Raw genomic sequence first — 16,699 nt, 5'->3', positions numbered from 1 at the left:
AAGCATATTATTACATTCAAACAGAAACATATACATGGCAACAAGGCATAATCACCAAGTATATCCCAAACATCCAAACACAATATGAAGGCCTCAAACAAATGTATTCATCATGTTTATCATCAAAATGCATGTTCATGTGATTGTTTTACCTTGCTGCACCATAGCACCCATGCATCATATGCTTGTTTATGCATATCAAAGAAATATTTGAAAAGAAACCCTAATCTAGCATGTGAGGCACAAGACACAAACAGAGATGAAGGCAAAGACTTATAGGCATGAAAATAGGGTAAAACAGAAGCATATTATGCAAATAGAAACAAAAAAGGTTTAGATTAAGGTTCTGGGCACGAGTATGCGTGCAAATACATAGGTCTACGTACATAGCCCAGTTGTATGCATATACATACTTTAAGTATGCATGCACATGCAGGAAACATGCATATGCATACATGCCCTAACCCTTGCCAAAAAAACAAGAACACAACAGGACAGAAACTAAACCTAGCAGCCTAGCATGCTTAAAATAGAAAAACATGCGTCAACCTAAACTAAACAGGCATGTTAAACATATATAACATAAAATAAAGCAAGGAAAATAGATTAAAACAAAAAAAAAAAAAAAAGGAAAAGAAGAAGAGGATAGAACATTATACCTCAAAGACAAAGCACTTTAGGTTGATTTTGACCATTCCTCTTAGTCAATCTATTCACAATAAAAAAAAAAAAAAGTGATTAGTAAGCTTGAAACTCAAAGATCAAGGCCTGAAAATGCCTCAATCAGAGAAATATTAACTTGAGGATGTTTTGTAAGAAATGCCCTCTTTGATTCACTATTTCTAGTGAATCTTCTGTTTTCTCTTAGGATTTTCTATTTGTTTTGAAAAGGTACCATGTATGGCTTTACATAGTTGAAAAATGGGGGTTTGGAACAGCTTCTAAATGATGTGGGATTCATTCCAAAACCCATATTTAATGCAAAAAAAAAAAAAAAAAAAAAACTTACCTTTCATAGTTTCTGGAACCCTAGCATTCGTACACATGCCCGTGTATGCGTATGCATGCATATGCATACACGTGTATGTGTACGCATGCCCTAGAATTTTCATGGTCTTATTTTCCAAACATAGCTTATTTGATTCATAAAAAGAGTTATATTTTCCAAAAATACTTTCTGTAAGTCAATTTCAATCTGATTGGGCCCTAAACCAAGATTGGGCTTTAGAATTCCAACATCATTGGGGAATGGAGGCCCGAGTCGTAAGGGGTACAAAATGCGCTGTCTACATGTCGATAAAAGAAAACATCATTTGGTTAGGATGATAGTGATGCAATACATTCTATGTAGAGGTCCTATGATGGTATACACCTTCATTGTCTAAAGAAAGAAGAATCTGAAAGATTCATGGAAGAAGTACGCCAAGGGATTTGTGGTCCTCACATGAATGAGAGAATGTTAGCAAAGAAGATCCTTAGGATGGGATACTATTGGAATTCAATGGAGACCAATTGTGTAGACTTTGTAAAAGGTTGTCCTAATTTCCAAACACATGCAAACTTGAACCATGTACCACTGAGCGAGCTATATAGTATGACCTCTTCTTGGCCTTTCTCAGTTTGGGGCAGAGATGTAATTCAAATAATAGCCCTTAAGGCCTCAAATGGGCATGAATACATCCTAGTGGCAATTGACTACTTCACCAAGTGGGTTAAGGCAACCTCCTACTTTGTGCTAAAAGTCATGCATGTGGCCCGATTCGTAGAAAACAACATCATTTGCCTGTTCGAAGTACTGCAAGAGATCATCTTTGACAGTGGTTCCCACTTTGAGGGAGAGGTCCAAAGGATCATGACACTGTACAACATTGAGCATCATAAGTCTTCACCATATCGATCGCAGATTAATGGGGCTGTTGAAGCAGCCAACAAGAACATCAAGAATATCCTAGCCAAGATGGTAGTGACATCAAGGACTAGGCCGAGAAGCTCATGTATGCCTTATACAGTTATAGAACTTATATTCGTGCATCAACTATGGAAACCCTCTACTCTTTGGTTTATGGGAGTGAAGTAGCGCTTTCCATTGAGGTTGAGATAAAATCTTTAAGAGTGCTAGTATAAACCAAGGTCCTTGAAGAGGAGTGGATGAGAGAAAGATATGAACAGCTAGCCTTGATAGATGAGAAGAGGATGAAAGCTCAATATCATGCATAAGGTTACCAAAAGAGGATTGTTAGAGCATTTAACAAGAAGGTGAAGCCTAGAAACCTTAAGGAGGGAGATCTAGTCCTAAAGGTGCTTAGAGATGAAACTTTCGATCCAAGAGGAAGATGAAGCCAAGATGGTTTGGCATTTTATTATCAAGAAGATCAGGTTAGGAGGCACTACAAAAATTGTAGATTTGGATGCAGAAGAGATGCTTCACCAAATAAACATGGATAGACTTCGGATATAGAACATTTGGAAGAAAAAAAAGAAAAAAAGAAAAAACCTATTAGGTTGAAAATCTGAAAGGACGGTCTAGGCAAAGAAACCCCGCTATGTTGAAAACCTGAAAGGGAGATCTAAGAAAAAGATAGGATAAAAGGCCACGGGCATGGCAAAAAATCCCACAAGGACGTCATAGGCAAAAATTACATGGAATAGAAAAAAAGATAAAAAATAAAAAATAAATAAAGACAATAAGCAAAGATAATAAAATGGTTGATTCTCTCATTGCTCAAATTAAAAGATGATAAATTGATTTCATAGGGGATTTAGAACATTCCAATCCTATATTAACTCAAATGAAAAGACATGGAATCTTAAAGTGTAGAAAAGTAAAATTTGGCATATGAAGGTAGTCACTCAGTCCTCTTCCTTTTGTTGGACTTCTTATGATCTTTCTCTTACCTATGGACTGCTCTCATATCTATGGATAACCAATCTTTGTATCCTGAAGTTGGATAAAGAAACTGAGGAAAGTCGATGCCCCTATTCATCACCCATCGCGACCAAGTCTCATGGGTTCTACCTAGGATCCTCTTGGTAAATGCCATTGTGTGGAAGTAACCATTGCCATGAGGAACCCCTTGACGATCACCGAGTTGCCTTGCAATGCAACACATGGGATAATAAGAGCAACAACAAAGCCCAACCAAAGGAACACAGTTCTCCTTGAAACCATAGCTAGACATGGCCCCTATGCGCCACCATCCCGCCACCCATTGAACACCCAAGGGAGATAGATAATTCAAGAATTCAATGAATTTGGTAGGGTCCATCACTTTTTCTTTAAGCTTGCAATCATGGTAATGTTTTGGTTGATATTGACTAAGAGAGATAGTGGGACGATAAAGCAACTAAAACTTTTTATATAGCCATATCTGAGGGGGAGAAAAAGAAAGCATGAGTGTTGAGCAAAAAAATGAGAGATAAAAAGGAAAAAGAGAGGGAAGAATATTCAAAGACGATATAAAGAGCCTTGATGGATTAAAAACTGAAAGGCGATCCATGCAAAAAATAGAGGAATCCAAGTAGGTTGAGGACCTAGGCAAAAGTTAGGGATTATACTTGAAGAAGAAGGGGACTCCCCACAAAGAATGTCGCTTCCTCCTTATGAACAACACCCAAACCATTGAGGGTTTCAACTAAGATGATGACTATTGTGCTTCCCCTCCCTAGATTGTTGACCACTTAAAGAATTCTTGGGTCCACATGAGGTTCTTTATGCACCAAGAAGTACCTTGCGAGGATGTAAAGGTAAAAAGCGTTGAGATGACGAGAAAGCTTCACCCCAACCAAAGGAATGTCTTTTTGAGAAAAGTATTTAAACACCATTTAGATGTCCAATTTGTCAAAAATTGCACCATCTTTTCGCCATAGCTAAGGGAACCCCCAAAATTTGATGAGTTAAGTCGAATAGGTCTTCCTCGAGAGTAGGAAGAATGATAGCATTGAAATTGTGCTCACCCATGATTGCACCAAATTCTTCAAGAGTGAGGCATAATTCTACACCATTTAACTGAAAAACATGTCGAGTAGGAATCCAAAAGTCAGTGGCTGCACATAGAAGAGGCTTATTCACTTTGATTTGATGGAAAAAAGAAATACAATAGAGACCGAGAGGGATGAGAGCATCTTTGAAGTTTAGATTTAGCTTGTTAATCCATGCCTAGATCTCTAAAAGAGTGAATTTTTTCATTGGGGACCTTACAAAATGTTTCCCAGGCTTAAGACACGTTTTATGAAGGTTTGGAAGCCTTTCGCGACTATTTTATAGTGAAAGAGGTTGGTTAGGGTTTTTCTACCTGGCGGCATGCGTGCGCATGGTCAAAGGTACGCATGCATGTGATTTCCCTTTTCTATTTGGAATGTGATTTCCCAGCAAACTAGACAAGCTCCTCATGCTTCGCTATAGTGGGCTAAACTTGAAAAGAAGATAGTGTTGGGACGAGACTAAGAAATTGAAAGAAGAAAGTGCAAAGGACTTACCGCTTATGTACCCTCAGGAAAAGGGTAGCCCATGACATTCGGGTTACATCCCATAGGAAGCTCCCAAGCAAAGCCATCAGGGCCATAGGTATAGACCAACCAAGACAAGTGGGGAGTGTTAGCAGGGCCAACCACGAGAAGGCCAACCATGGAGGGACCTACCCAAGGACTCCAAGCAATATGTAGAAGAATAAATGGTTAGAAGAAAAACCTTATGGAACATGCAAAGAGAGTGAAGGGAAGAAGATTTTTACTGACATCCTCAAAAGAAAGATTGTTGAGATGAGCTCAAACTGAAAGGAAGCTCCTTAAATCCACCTCCACTCCACGGGTAATGAGATCGTAGTTCATAGCCTAACACTGCAAGATAAGAGAAGAAACAATTTGCAAGATGACAGTTGGCAAGATAAATGATAGTTTGTAAGATGATAGTGTGCAAGGTAAAGACAATTTGCAAGATGATAGTTTGTGAGATACCGTACAGTTTACAATATGATAGTTTACAAGATAGATGATAAGAATTATTTACAAGAGCATGGAATGTAGTTTGTAAACCTAGATGACATGGCAATAGATACAGTTTGCAAGAATAAGAACCATATAAGAAAAGAAAGAAGGTCTAATCTCAAAGAGCTTCTGAGGCCCCACTAGCTGGTACAAAGTCCCTTGGCTGAGAGTATCCAAGGATGAGTACAGACAGGAAAGACAAGCTTGGCCCTAGTTCGCCGCCCGAGTTTGCCCGAAGTCTTGGAAAAGGGCCAACCACCTCAAGGACACCATCTTCCCTCCATTGGCGTAGAGATATGCCCCCAAACAAATACAGTAGGAATGCCCTAGCCATCTAGGTACAATCATCAATCGTCACCTGAGAACAAGGCCTGTAGTCCACCTCAAGATTGAAATATCAAACGCTCTTACTAGTGTACCTACGCCCAATTGGTCTACACCCAGCTGAAAGCCAGAATTACCCTCCAAATTGATGAGGGACCTATCGAATCTTAAACCCATCATGCGGTGGAAGTCACCATTGTCTCCTTCTTAGCAATGTGGAAGGTGTGGGTAGTGTCTCACCACCTCTTGGCCAATGTTTGCACTAGTATGCCACTGGCCAAACCCTTAGGAATCAAGTGGATGGTAGGATCAAAACTAGTAACACGTACCAAGGCCTTCGTGTCTTTCGTCAAGGCCCTATACCAAGAGGAGATGCAACTAGTACTACCTCTACTTGTGAAAGTGGGTAAAACCTGCAAAAAAGAGATGAAAAGGAGCATGAGAATCATGATTGGACAAGGAAAATGGGAAAATGAGTGAAAAAGAATAAAATTGAAAAAAAAAGTGAGTTTCTGAGTGCCCACATATGCATGTAGGTCTCATGTATGCATACGTAAAATCTCTACATGCGTGTGCATGCTGGGGCATGCATCCGTATGAACTAAAGAACATGGATACGTACATATGAAGAGAGCATGCGCACGCATGAGTGTAGACATAGAGTTTTCTTTGACATTTTCGACCTACCTAAGCATGTTCCTACCCCTCGTAAGACCCTGGGTTTTCATCTAAACCAATCCCATAACAAAATACAAGCATTTACATGTCCAAAAACATATTAAAATGGAAGTGTAGATACCGTATTTTGTCTTCTCTCAATATGCGTGCTAGACCTTGAAAATTCCAAAAATATTAACTTTTCTTTATAGGGCCGTGAAAACATCTAGGTTGACATGGTGTAACCCATTCGAGGCAAAGCGCTGCTAGATTTTCGCCACGAAAATAAGGCGAAATGCTGCCAGATTTTCATCATGGAAATTTGGCAACAATTTCAAACACACTAGGGAGGCATCGATCAAGACCACACCCTTTCCGAAACCAAACCTCAAAGCCCAATTCATTTAAAGCCTCAAAAGCTAATGCAAATAGCTTGATTTTTTAATTGCCAATGTCCTTAAATTAAGATTTTACCAAAACAAAGAACTGTGTACAGATAGGCATTGTGGAGTAACCAACACCTTTCCCACACGTAACCAGACTTCCGAACTCAAGAATCAAGATTTTTTATCCATTCGTATTAGATTAGGAAAAACAACATTTCTTTTAGCCTAGGATTGGTAGTAATATCAAATAGAGTCAGGTGACCAAAACACCTTAGAAAAAACTCAATGACTGGTGGTGACTTCACTTACCTTTGGTAACTCCATTAAAATTGACTCATTTCTAGTCACACCAAAGGTCTACCCTTTTTCATAGCACCCGAACTCTCGGGCCTACACATGACGAGTTGTGCACACCTCCTAAGAGAGGGTGTGCGCGCGAGCATCGTCATGATGGGTGGTCAACTGCCGTGGGACATCGATAGGAAGATCAGAGCAAAATTCGAAAATGAGAAAAGTTTGAAAAACTTACCAATCCAGCCCATGCACCCTCTAAGAGATGGTTTTGTGGCCTGTAGATCAGAGGAGGAGACTCCGTCAGCCTTGTGGCTCCATCCTAACAAGTGAGATTGAAGATTTCATTGAAAATCGCGTAGGAAGTTTTCTCGATTTTGGACTTAGGTTCCATAGAGAAGATGAGATAGTTTGAGAAAGGAAAAGAATTTTCGATTATGAGAGATGAGAGAATAAGGGAAAAGCATATGGTTTTTGTAGAGAAAAGAGGGAGTTGAGGAATTAGAGAGACTGTGAAGATATATGGAAGATGATGAGAATAAGAAAAGAATGAAATAGTTGGTAATCGCTGGAGAAAAATGAAGAGGCTAGAAGGTAACTGATGACTAAACTACATGTAGTTTAGACCTCCCACTAAACTACGTGTAGTTTAGCCAAAAAATAAATTTAGAATATCCCTAGTGGGCTCCCGACATATAGGAAGCGTAAGAGAAAGTCTAAGAAAGTCCCTAGTAGACCATGAAGTAGTAGGAATGTTACAAAGACACCTGAATGATAGAAATACCCTTAACATATTAAAAGGCACAAGGAGCCTAAGAAACATCCCTAGTGAATTGAAAGGATTAAGAAATATCCCCAATGGATTAGAAATCACTAAGAAAACTCCTTCGTGAGTTAAGATCATCAACAAACTCCCCAGTGAGACACAAAATAGGCAAGTTTTCCCCAAGAATCATCAAGGACTCCCTCGTGGATCCAAAACACCAAGACAACTCCCTCAAGGGTTTTGAGGAAGAGAGTTTCCCTCCAGGAGCTGAGAATTACAAAGAAAACTCTCCCGTGAGTAGAACCAACACCAAACTCTCCAATGAGTCATAAGAGAGAAGAAACATTTTTCCTAGTAGGCTACACACCGTTAAGAGACTTCCTCATAGGTAGAAAAATTACCAAGAGGGCTCCCTTATGAGTCACCAACACACACTCCTCAATGAGTTATTTTCCTCGATACATCACCAAAGACTTCCTCATGAGTTCAAATTGCTAAGATTGCTACCATACTTGGGCACATATTATATGGGAATTGACCATGCAAGCACAAACCCTAGACAAGTCAAGAAAAGAAGAATGCAAAACTTAAGTACATATCCATTTTGGAATTGAACATGTAAATCACATAGAGGCAAGAGCCTCACCAGAGTAGAAGAGATTGAGATAGAGATAGAAGTCACATAAAGGCAAAAGCCTCACTAGATTAAAAGAGGTTAAGATAAAGACGGAAACTACCCAAAGGCAACAGCCAACCAGAGAAGTTTGAGGCAAAAGCCCCAGATGGACACCACAGATATGTATCCTTGGATAGTGAACCTATCGTTGCTCGTTTCCCAAGTAACAAAGGTAGAAATTCAAACATACGAATCCCACGCGACTTTGCGGAGTTACACCTTGCCCTATGTATGCATGTTGTTTGCCATGTACGTGGGTTGGGCTTGAGCCATACGTCGAAACAAAATATTTGGTCTCCTATTCTTTTGAGTTTGTTAGTGGAGCTTATGAATCAAAAGAGGGGCATCTATAGACACCACATTTTGTACACCTTACAACTCGGTCCCCCGTTCCCTATAATAATTTTGGAATTCTAAAGCCTAAGGTTGGTTTAGGGCCCAATCTAATAGAAATTGACTTGAGGAAGTGTTTTTGAAAAAATATTACTCTCTTTTGGACTAAATATACTCTTTTAAAAAAAAAAAAAAAAAAAAAGACCACAGAAACCCTAGGGCATGTGTACACATACATGCGTCTGCGCATGCATGCTCAAGTTCTGCGTGTGCATGCTTAATGCATGAGTATGCATACACAGGCATGCGTGCTTATGCGAGGGTTCCAAAAACTAGAAAGGAAAGGTTTTTCTACATTAAAACTTGGTTTGGAACAAATCTCACATTGTTTGGGAGCTGCCCCAAACCCATTTTTTTCAACTATATAAAGCCTAAAATGGTAGATTTTCAAAGGATAGTGAATCAAAGAGGGAACTTTTCACAAAACACACTTAAGTTAATATTTTTCTAATTGAGACCTCTTTCGGGTCTTGATCTTCGAGTTTCAAAGGATTACTAACTAATTTTGGTTTGGTTGTGACTAAATTAACTAAGGGGAACGGTCAAAATCAAGCTAAGGAACTTTTGTTTGGAGATAAAAGCAAGGAAGTCAATATCGTACCGGTACCGGCCGTATCGGCCGGTATGTACTGTACCGGTATGTATACCAATATCGAAACATCAACGTTTCGTACCGGTTTAAATACCGGCCGTACCGGCCATGCACCAGCCATACCGGCCAATTTCGGGCAATACCGGCTAGTACCGGGCGTACTGGCCAATACTGAAAAATGTTTTTTTTTTTTTTTTTTTTTTTTTTTTTTTTTTTTAAGTTTGTAATTTTTGAATTTTTTTAAGGAAAAATGATAACTTATTTGAATTAACTTATTAGTATTATTTCTTTTCTTAGTATGCAATGGTAACTTTTAAGCTTTCTATTTTTTATATTGTGTTTTTTTTTTTTTCTTTTAATTGATACTAAAGTTTAAAACCATGAATAATTAGTTCTGAATTGAGGAAATGTTTTATGGTAAACTTTTATATTTATTATAATATATATACACACACATACATATATATATATATATATATATATATTTATTTATTTATTTATTCATAAATATAAAAAATAGCGGTAAACCCAAAACGGTACACCGGTATTGACCGGTATCCGAAATATATCGTATCACTGGCCAAACTGGTACAGCCTCTGGTACGGTATTGACTCCCTTGGGTAAAAGTTCTAGCTTCATCATTGTTTTCCTCTTGTTTTAGTTCTTGCTTTGTATGTTTTATTTATTTTATATACACTTTAACATATCTATGTAGTTTAGGTTTACTTTGCTTTTTCATGTTAAGCATGTTAGGTTGTTAGATTTTAGTTTCTGCTTATCTAGTGTTCTTGTTTTATGGGTTAGGGTTAAGGGCGTGTATGCGTGCGCATGCTTACTGCATGCGTATGCATACTCAAAGTATGCATACGCATACAACTGGGCTGAGTACGCATGCCTATGTATGCACACACATACTTATGCTCAGAAACCCTAATCTAAGCATGTTTGCTTCTATTTCCTTGTTTTATTTATGCAACATGCCTCTGTCTGAGTTGCTTTTCATATCTTTATGCCCTTGCTTCTCTGTTTTGCTTTGCTTTGCTTGTTTACCTCTTTAATGCTAATTAGGGTTTTGATTTGTTTGATTACCATGAACATGCATATAATATGAACACGCATTGAAGCATAGGTGTGGTGGTGCAGTGAGGTAAGTAAGCTAAGTTATGCATTTATATGGACATGCATTGATTTAATAATGATGTTGCCTTGGTTATGGATATGAACATGCTTGTTTGAATGCTTTGATGTTTAGATGCCTCTAATATAATGATTCTGCCATAACACGTTTCTACCTTTGTGAATATGTGTTTGCTCAATGCCATGATAGATGAATGATTAGGTTTGGTATGAATATGCCATGTTTGCTTGCTTTAGATGTATGCTAGGGTATGTGATAGTTAAGATATCAATATTGAGTATGCCTTTAATGGGATTAAGATGTGGAACACAATGAGTGGAAGCCGACCCACGAGTCTGGTAGGTTTGGGTGCCTAACACATTCCCATCCCCATACCTAAACTCCGGACACGTGCTCTGGTAGTAGACCATTCATTTCACGAAGGGCATTAATATATGGTTCCTAGACCTAATCTAGGTGGTGACTCCATTTTTCTCCATCGTGGTCCACTCTAGGCTAAGGCGTACCCCCACGAAACACCACAGTTGCAAGTGCTTGTGCCCACACTCCTAAGCATGATCCTTCCGAAGAGTCTTCAGTTAGTGAAGATGATGATGCTTTTTTCTTTGAGTATAATGTTGAGGTGATGCCCTCTCAATGATTCACAATTTGTCACTCATGACAAAAAGAAAGAGTAGTTTTGGTTATGAGAGAGTAGTCTTGTTGTTATGGGGAGAGCTAGACTAGTGATAGGGGGAGAGTGCTTTAGAGATATGTAGTGAAGTTTTTGTTGTATAGTTCTCATTACATGTACCTTGGTCATGTGACCTTTTACATACATTGTGCTTCTTTGATATATATGATGATGATGTATGTTTTCACCTTTATCTCACATGTGTTGTTTCTTATCTCTTTTTATACACAGACATCTTTATTTATACAACTTGTCTATATTTCACACTCGATGCCTTGATGGATCTTGTTTAGTGTTTTAGCTAAGACATGTAGCAAGTCTTTCATACCATGGTCTCTCTTCTGGCAAAGTTTTTCAAGAGTTCATTATTTAGTTAGGCTTATGTAATTTTGTGTAATAATTAGGGAGATTGTTGTTTTATACTTCACTCATAATTAAGCTTGTGGTTTTGTCATAGATGGCCAAAGAGGGAGATTGTTAGGGTTATATTTTCTATGTAATTGGCTAATCCTTTGACAAAATGCACTTTACTTGTAATTGGGTAGATCTAAGTTGTGTTTAATGTATCAAGAAGTATGTTGTTCAAGCATATCAAGTGGTATCATCAAAGACATGAAATTTGATCCAAGAAATAAGTAAAGAAAAGTTGTTTCATTAAAGCTTGACACTAGCTGCTATCGAGGATTAATGGAGAAGCTTGACACAAGCTTGATTTGTAGAACTACAAATTTAGAATTCTTAGAACTGAATTTCGGCCCATGATGACTTGAAAGATTAGGGTTTCTCTCTCTACAACCATAGTCATATATAAAGCTTATTTTAAAAGTCATCAAGTATGAAAACAAAGACCTAGAACTCATATATTCTATGTGAAGTTACTGCATTTGTACGCCTTAGGATTTTTAACCAAGTGCTTCTTGATCTTCATCGTTTATTAAGTGAAGAACATTGCAGCCAATAACAATTAATCAAGTTGGTGGAGTTAGTCACGTACAAGGATCCATTCAAAGGTGTCAGTCACAGATTGGAGATTTGTGCAAAACAAAGAAGTCTACTAAAAAATCAATTAGGTATTGAAGCGAAGGTTTAACTGTAAGTTGGTATTTTGAGATAGGCTAGGGTAGTGGTAAGATTCCTCATACTTGTAACTTCTTGATTATTGATTAGTAGATTCCTATGAGTGGTGACCTTAAATTCACCCGATAGAGTTTTTGCCTTGCGAGAGGTTTTATCCATTTGTCAACAAATCACCATATTAACTTATTTTATGCTGCATTTAGTTTAGTTGGTGATTTGTTGATGCCTCCACGATTTGCATATAATTTGACCTAATTAATCAACTTGAGTAATTAAATTAATTAATCGAGGTCAATTTATTTTAACCCAACACAATTTTTGGCATGATGCTTGTTTATATGCTTTTGTTCCCATCACATGAATTTGAGTTTGAGTGAGTTAAGTATGATCCCAATTTCTAGCATATTTTGTCTCTCTTTTTTCTTTTTTTTCCCTTTTTTTTTAATATAAAGACTATCTTTTCTTTATTATAATATAATACTTATTAGCAAAAAAATATAAAACAATGTTGTAATATTTTGAATTTTTTTTTTTTTTAATTCATGACCTGTGGTAATAGTATATGACAAAAACTTATACTCCTCTAAACTGGTTTATCTCTCTCTCTCTCTCTCTCTCTATATGTAAGGTTGAATTTATTCAACCATCTAATTGGCTCTATTCCGTGCCAAATTTGCTTGTAATTCAGCATTTAGTAACCCTGTATTTAGGTGGGTTTGATGTAAGGGTAGTGAGTGAGATAGAGTGAAGATTGCTCAAGAGTGTGCAAGAAAACAGAGACTCGCGGCTGGGCCTCGCGGGTGACTCGCGGCTGCAAGCCGCCAGATGCAGCACACGTGTCAAGCATGCTGGAAGGTGAACAGTCATGCAAGCTGGAGCACTACAGGACAAAACAGGACAACTGGCCATACGGTTATCTCGCGACTAGATCTCGCGACTTAGTCAAGCCGCGAGCCACCCCTGTTTTGTAAAACCTGACGTTTCACATTCCTCTCCCACTCCAGTATAAATACCCCTTTTACCCACAATTGTGAGAGAGCTTCTAGAGAGAATTTTGAGAGAGAAACCCTAAAGAAAAACAAGATTGATTCACCCACAATCTATATATTAGAGTCTCTTCAAATTCCTCAACTCTCTTCCTCTCCATTGTCAAATCCTTGAGAGGCATTATACCAAACTTGGTTCTCACCATCATCATCACTGTGAGATAGCTGTTTGGATTTCTGGGAAGCAGTTAGGAAGGAACCAATCTTCATTGGTTGATGCTACAGTCTAGTAGCGGAATTCGGGAAGCTAGAAAAGAAAAAGGTTCGGCGCAACCTCGTTGGAGCAAGAAGCTTGGAGGGCTTAGGTGCACTGGGTAGATTAGGCTTGGAGGGTCTATTGCTGTCCATGTATTCCAACTGTATTTTCTAGTGTATTGTTTACCGCTTGGAGGGCGGCGGAGAGGTTTTACGCCAAGGGCTTCGGTTTCCTCTTCGATAACACATCGCGTGTTGTCTTTGTGTTTGCATCTTCCTTCCTCTCTATCTTAGCCTTTTTATTATCTGCTTTGGATTGTGTTTTGTTTTGGCTTAGATAGTTTTTAACCAATTCCATATTATAGCTTATGTTAAGTTTCCGCACACTTGTTGTTTGACATATTGCTTGAATTGGTTAAGTTGTAATTTGGGGGTTGTTGAAGGCCAAAATTTCACAAGAAAGCCCATTCCATGAAAAGTAAAGAAGGCCCAATTCAAGCAACAAGAAGAATCAACATTAAGGCCCAATTTATATTCAGATTTCCAGCAAAAAGGTCATCAAAAAGTCTAGCAAGATTCAGTGAAAGAACTGGGCCGGGATACCCAGAGGCTGCCAGAGGCCCGGGATCCTCAGGTAATGCAGGACAGCTGTTGTAGGATTGAGACAACTCAAGAAAGGTACCACGAAATACAAGAAATGAAGAACAGAGATGTCCTTCTCAAGTACCCACTGGTGCAGCAAAGAATTAGAAAGTATAGAGCAAACATTCATGAACAAATGAGCTGTACCACAAGGAACCAAGAATAGAAAATCATACGTAGAAGCAACTGGAAGAGAACTTTCAACCCAGCAGTAAAAGATTCCAACTATTTGGGAATAATGACAGCAAGAAAATACAAACGCAGCTGAGTCTGAAAAGTGAGAAATCTTGAAGGAAGAGAGATTGAAGGTTAGGACGCCCCGGAATGGAAAGTCAGCAAATGACTTTTAGAGAAAACAGCAATAAAAGATGAAAACCATGAGAAAAAAGGGAAGAGACCAGCCCCTAAGAAAATGACACAGCACGAGCTTTGAGGGGCAAAAGAGAGAAATAACTAGTACCTCAGAGCCCTAGAAAGCACGCTATAAAAGGAAGATAAAACCCATGTTGAAAGGGGAGAGGATTTTCAGTAGGAAAAATATCATAACAGAGTCATTAGAACTCTGTAAAATTTAAGAAAAACAGAGGAACGTCTCCCGGTATCCCAGAAACAGCCACTATAACACATACTTGGATTCAAAAGGATTTAAACTTTACAAGTCTTAGAGGCTTAAATAGCCATCAAAGTCTGTAATTTTTAAGCTTATTTGAACCTTGTATCACGTCTTAGTGAGCACATTTGTAATCCACAATCAAGAAAAATAATGAAATATCTCATATTGATTTGAGAATTTCTAACAATTACTTTGCATATTTCTTTACTGCTTCTTGTTGCTTAATAAATATATTTTCTTGCTTGTAAAGCTGAGTCCCTGCCCAAGCAAAGCCACTCAGACTTGAGTTCCAAATCCCACAAGTCTTGTGTAAAAGTATAAGTCTGTGAGAATTGGGGCCAGAATCCTCGTGGCTGAATCATTCTCATGAAATTCATTTACATATATGTATATGTATTAATATATATATATATATATATATATATCCTAATCTAAGAAACTAACAATTATTTGAAGATATGTGCATTGTATAGTTGTTCTTGTGTAGGACTTATAGAGGTAAAAGGAAAGGACAAAACTCCATTGCATAACAAGCATGGAGAAAGATTGTATAGTGCAGAGAACCAGAGATTCTGGGTTCTTAAAGGCCTAATACGCCCCGGGATCCCACGACAGTACGTCCCGGGATCCCACGACAGTACGCCCGGGGTACCAAGTGAAGGAATTCTTTAAAATGTTTATACGATAAAAGATAAGCCTTAAATATTCTATTTCAATCTCTTTCTCATTGTGAATATTATGAACATCTATTTTACTTGTTTCGTAAGAGTAAAGGATCCTTTTATGATACTAAAACACTTATAATGGTATTTTATTACTTAGGAGGAATCGCATTTTTGCCTTGAGGAGATTTATGTGACTTGCGCACAACTTGGTTCGTAATCAGCCCCCATTTAGCTGCGGTGAACCAAGCCCAGTCCACCAAAATACAACTATTTGGCCCAGGATCCTTGGGCCTGTGTGCTAAAGAAAAAAGCACTCTCACATTTTGGCGACTCCGCTGGGGACTGGGAAAAAGGAGAGGGAAAAAGCAGTCCCTTCGCAAGCACTGCTCCAAAGCTAGGAAACACTTAGAGGAAGGAAAGTTCCTCTTAGTGCATTCAACATTAAGATCCCAAAAGTGCGGGTTACTCCAACAAATGTTCTACCGAGGGACTCTATATGGAATTTTGGGGAACTTCCCAACACAAGATAAGTTTTATGTATCATTATTTTCTCCATTTTATATTTTGAACATAATGGACTGAAATCTATGGTTTTCAAATGGATAGCTATCATTGTTGCATGAAAGCAAAAGTATTGTATTGTTTAGTAATAGAAGTGGACACTTGTTCTACACAATATAGAATCATAGATAAGTTTGGTTGTCATGCTCATCCTCCAACTAAATGAACCTCATTTTAAAAATATTCATAAAAGATACTGCAATATTGTTTTATTTCAACTTATTGGTGGTTGAGACCATGTTGCTAAATGGTTTTGACATTGATCAAAAGTTCACAATGTTTTGAACATGGCATGGGATTGGCTGCTAATGACTCCACACCCTAAGCAATAGAAAGGGTAGGAGGGAGTGATGAGAAGAAAGCTGGTCAGTTTGATTAGTATTTATGCAAATAGTTTACTCCTAAACTTTGAAGTCCAAAACTTGAAGATGTTGGTTAAATGAGGTATTGGTGGTGTGAAACTACTTTGTACCATTGGTCTCCAAAGGCAACTCACTGGTTTCATAAAAACTTAACTAATACTAAAGGTGTTTTGAGAGTACAGCCAACCTATAGAGTACAACCAAAAGGTTGAAAAATAAATATTGAACTCAGCTAGAAGAAGCAAAATCTTTTTTTATCATGAGGATTTCTACTCTTTACAAAAAGGGGGTAAGAGGGGTCATGTAATAATATTTTAACAATCAAAACATTGTCTCATTATTAAAAAAAAATGGAGAAGTGTGCCAAAAGAAAAAGATTGATGAAATGAAGATTGTATGAGCTACATAATGGAGAAATGGCCCCACATTTGGGGGCTGATGTATTCTTTCTTTTAAAAAAAAATTCATGATATTGTTTCATTTGTTTAAAAAGAAAAAGAAGAAAGAGAACTAAGTGAATCAAAGAGATTTGATGAAATGTAAATTACATAGCAAAGCAATTTCCTCACATTGTGGGGCTAAATAATTTTGCAGCAACTTGATAATAATATCATATGGCGCAGGTTAACAAAATGGACAAGTTCCTTGGCTCCACTCA

At 37.9% G+C, this 16,699-nt stretch overlaps 1 protein-coding gene across 1 annotated transcript; it reads left to right on the top strand.

The window, feature by feature from the left end:
- The first annotated feature begins 1,408 nt into the window (after window positions 1-1,408).
- LOC115954262 lies at window positions 1,409-2,077 on the top strand. Its single transcript, XM_031072176.1, has one exon. The coding sequence runs from the start codon at window positions 1,409-1,411 to the stop codon at window positions 2,075-2,077; it is 669 nt and encodes a 222-aa protein (XP_030928036.1).
- Window positions 2,078-16,699: the final 14,622 nt, after the last annotated feature.

The sequence above is a fragment of the Quercus lobata genome, chromosome 1 (assembly GCF_001633185.2).
Source record: "Quercus lobata isolate SW786 chromosome 1, ValleyOak3.0 Primary Assembly, whole genome shotgun sequence".
NCBI classification, from domain to species: Eukaryota; Viridiplantae; Streptophyta; class Magnoliopsida; order Fagales; family Fagaceae; genus Quercus; species Quercus lobata.
This window is presented reverse-complemented; position numbering and strand designations above follow the sequence as displayed.

What these genes read in the sequence shown, in the direction of transcription:
- LOC115954262 (XM_031072176.1), top strand. Translation starts at nt 1,409, where the DNA reads ATGGAAGAAGTACGCCAAGGGATTTGTGGTCCTCACATGAATGAGAGA.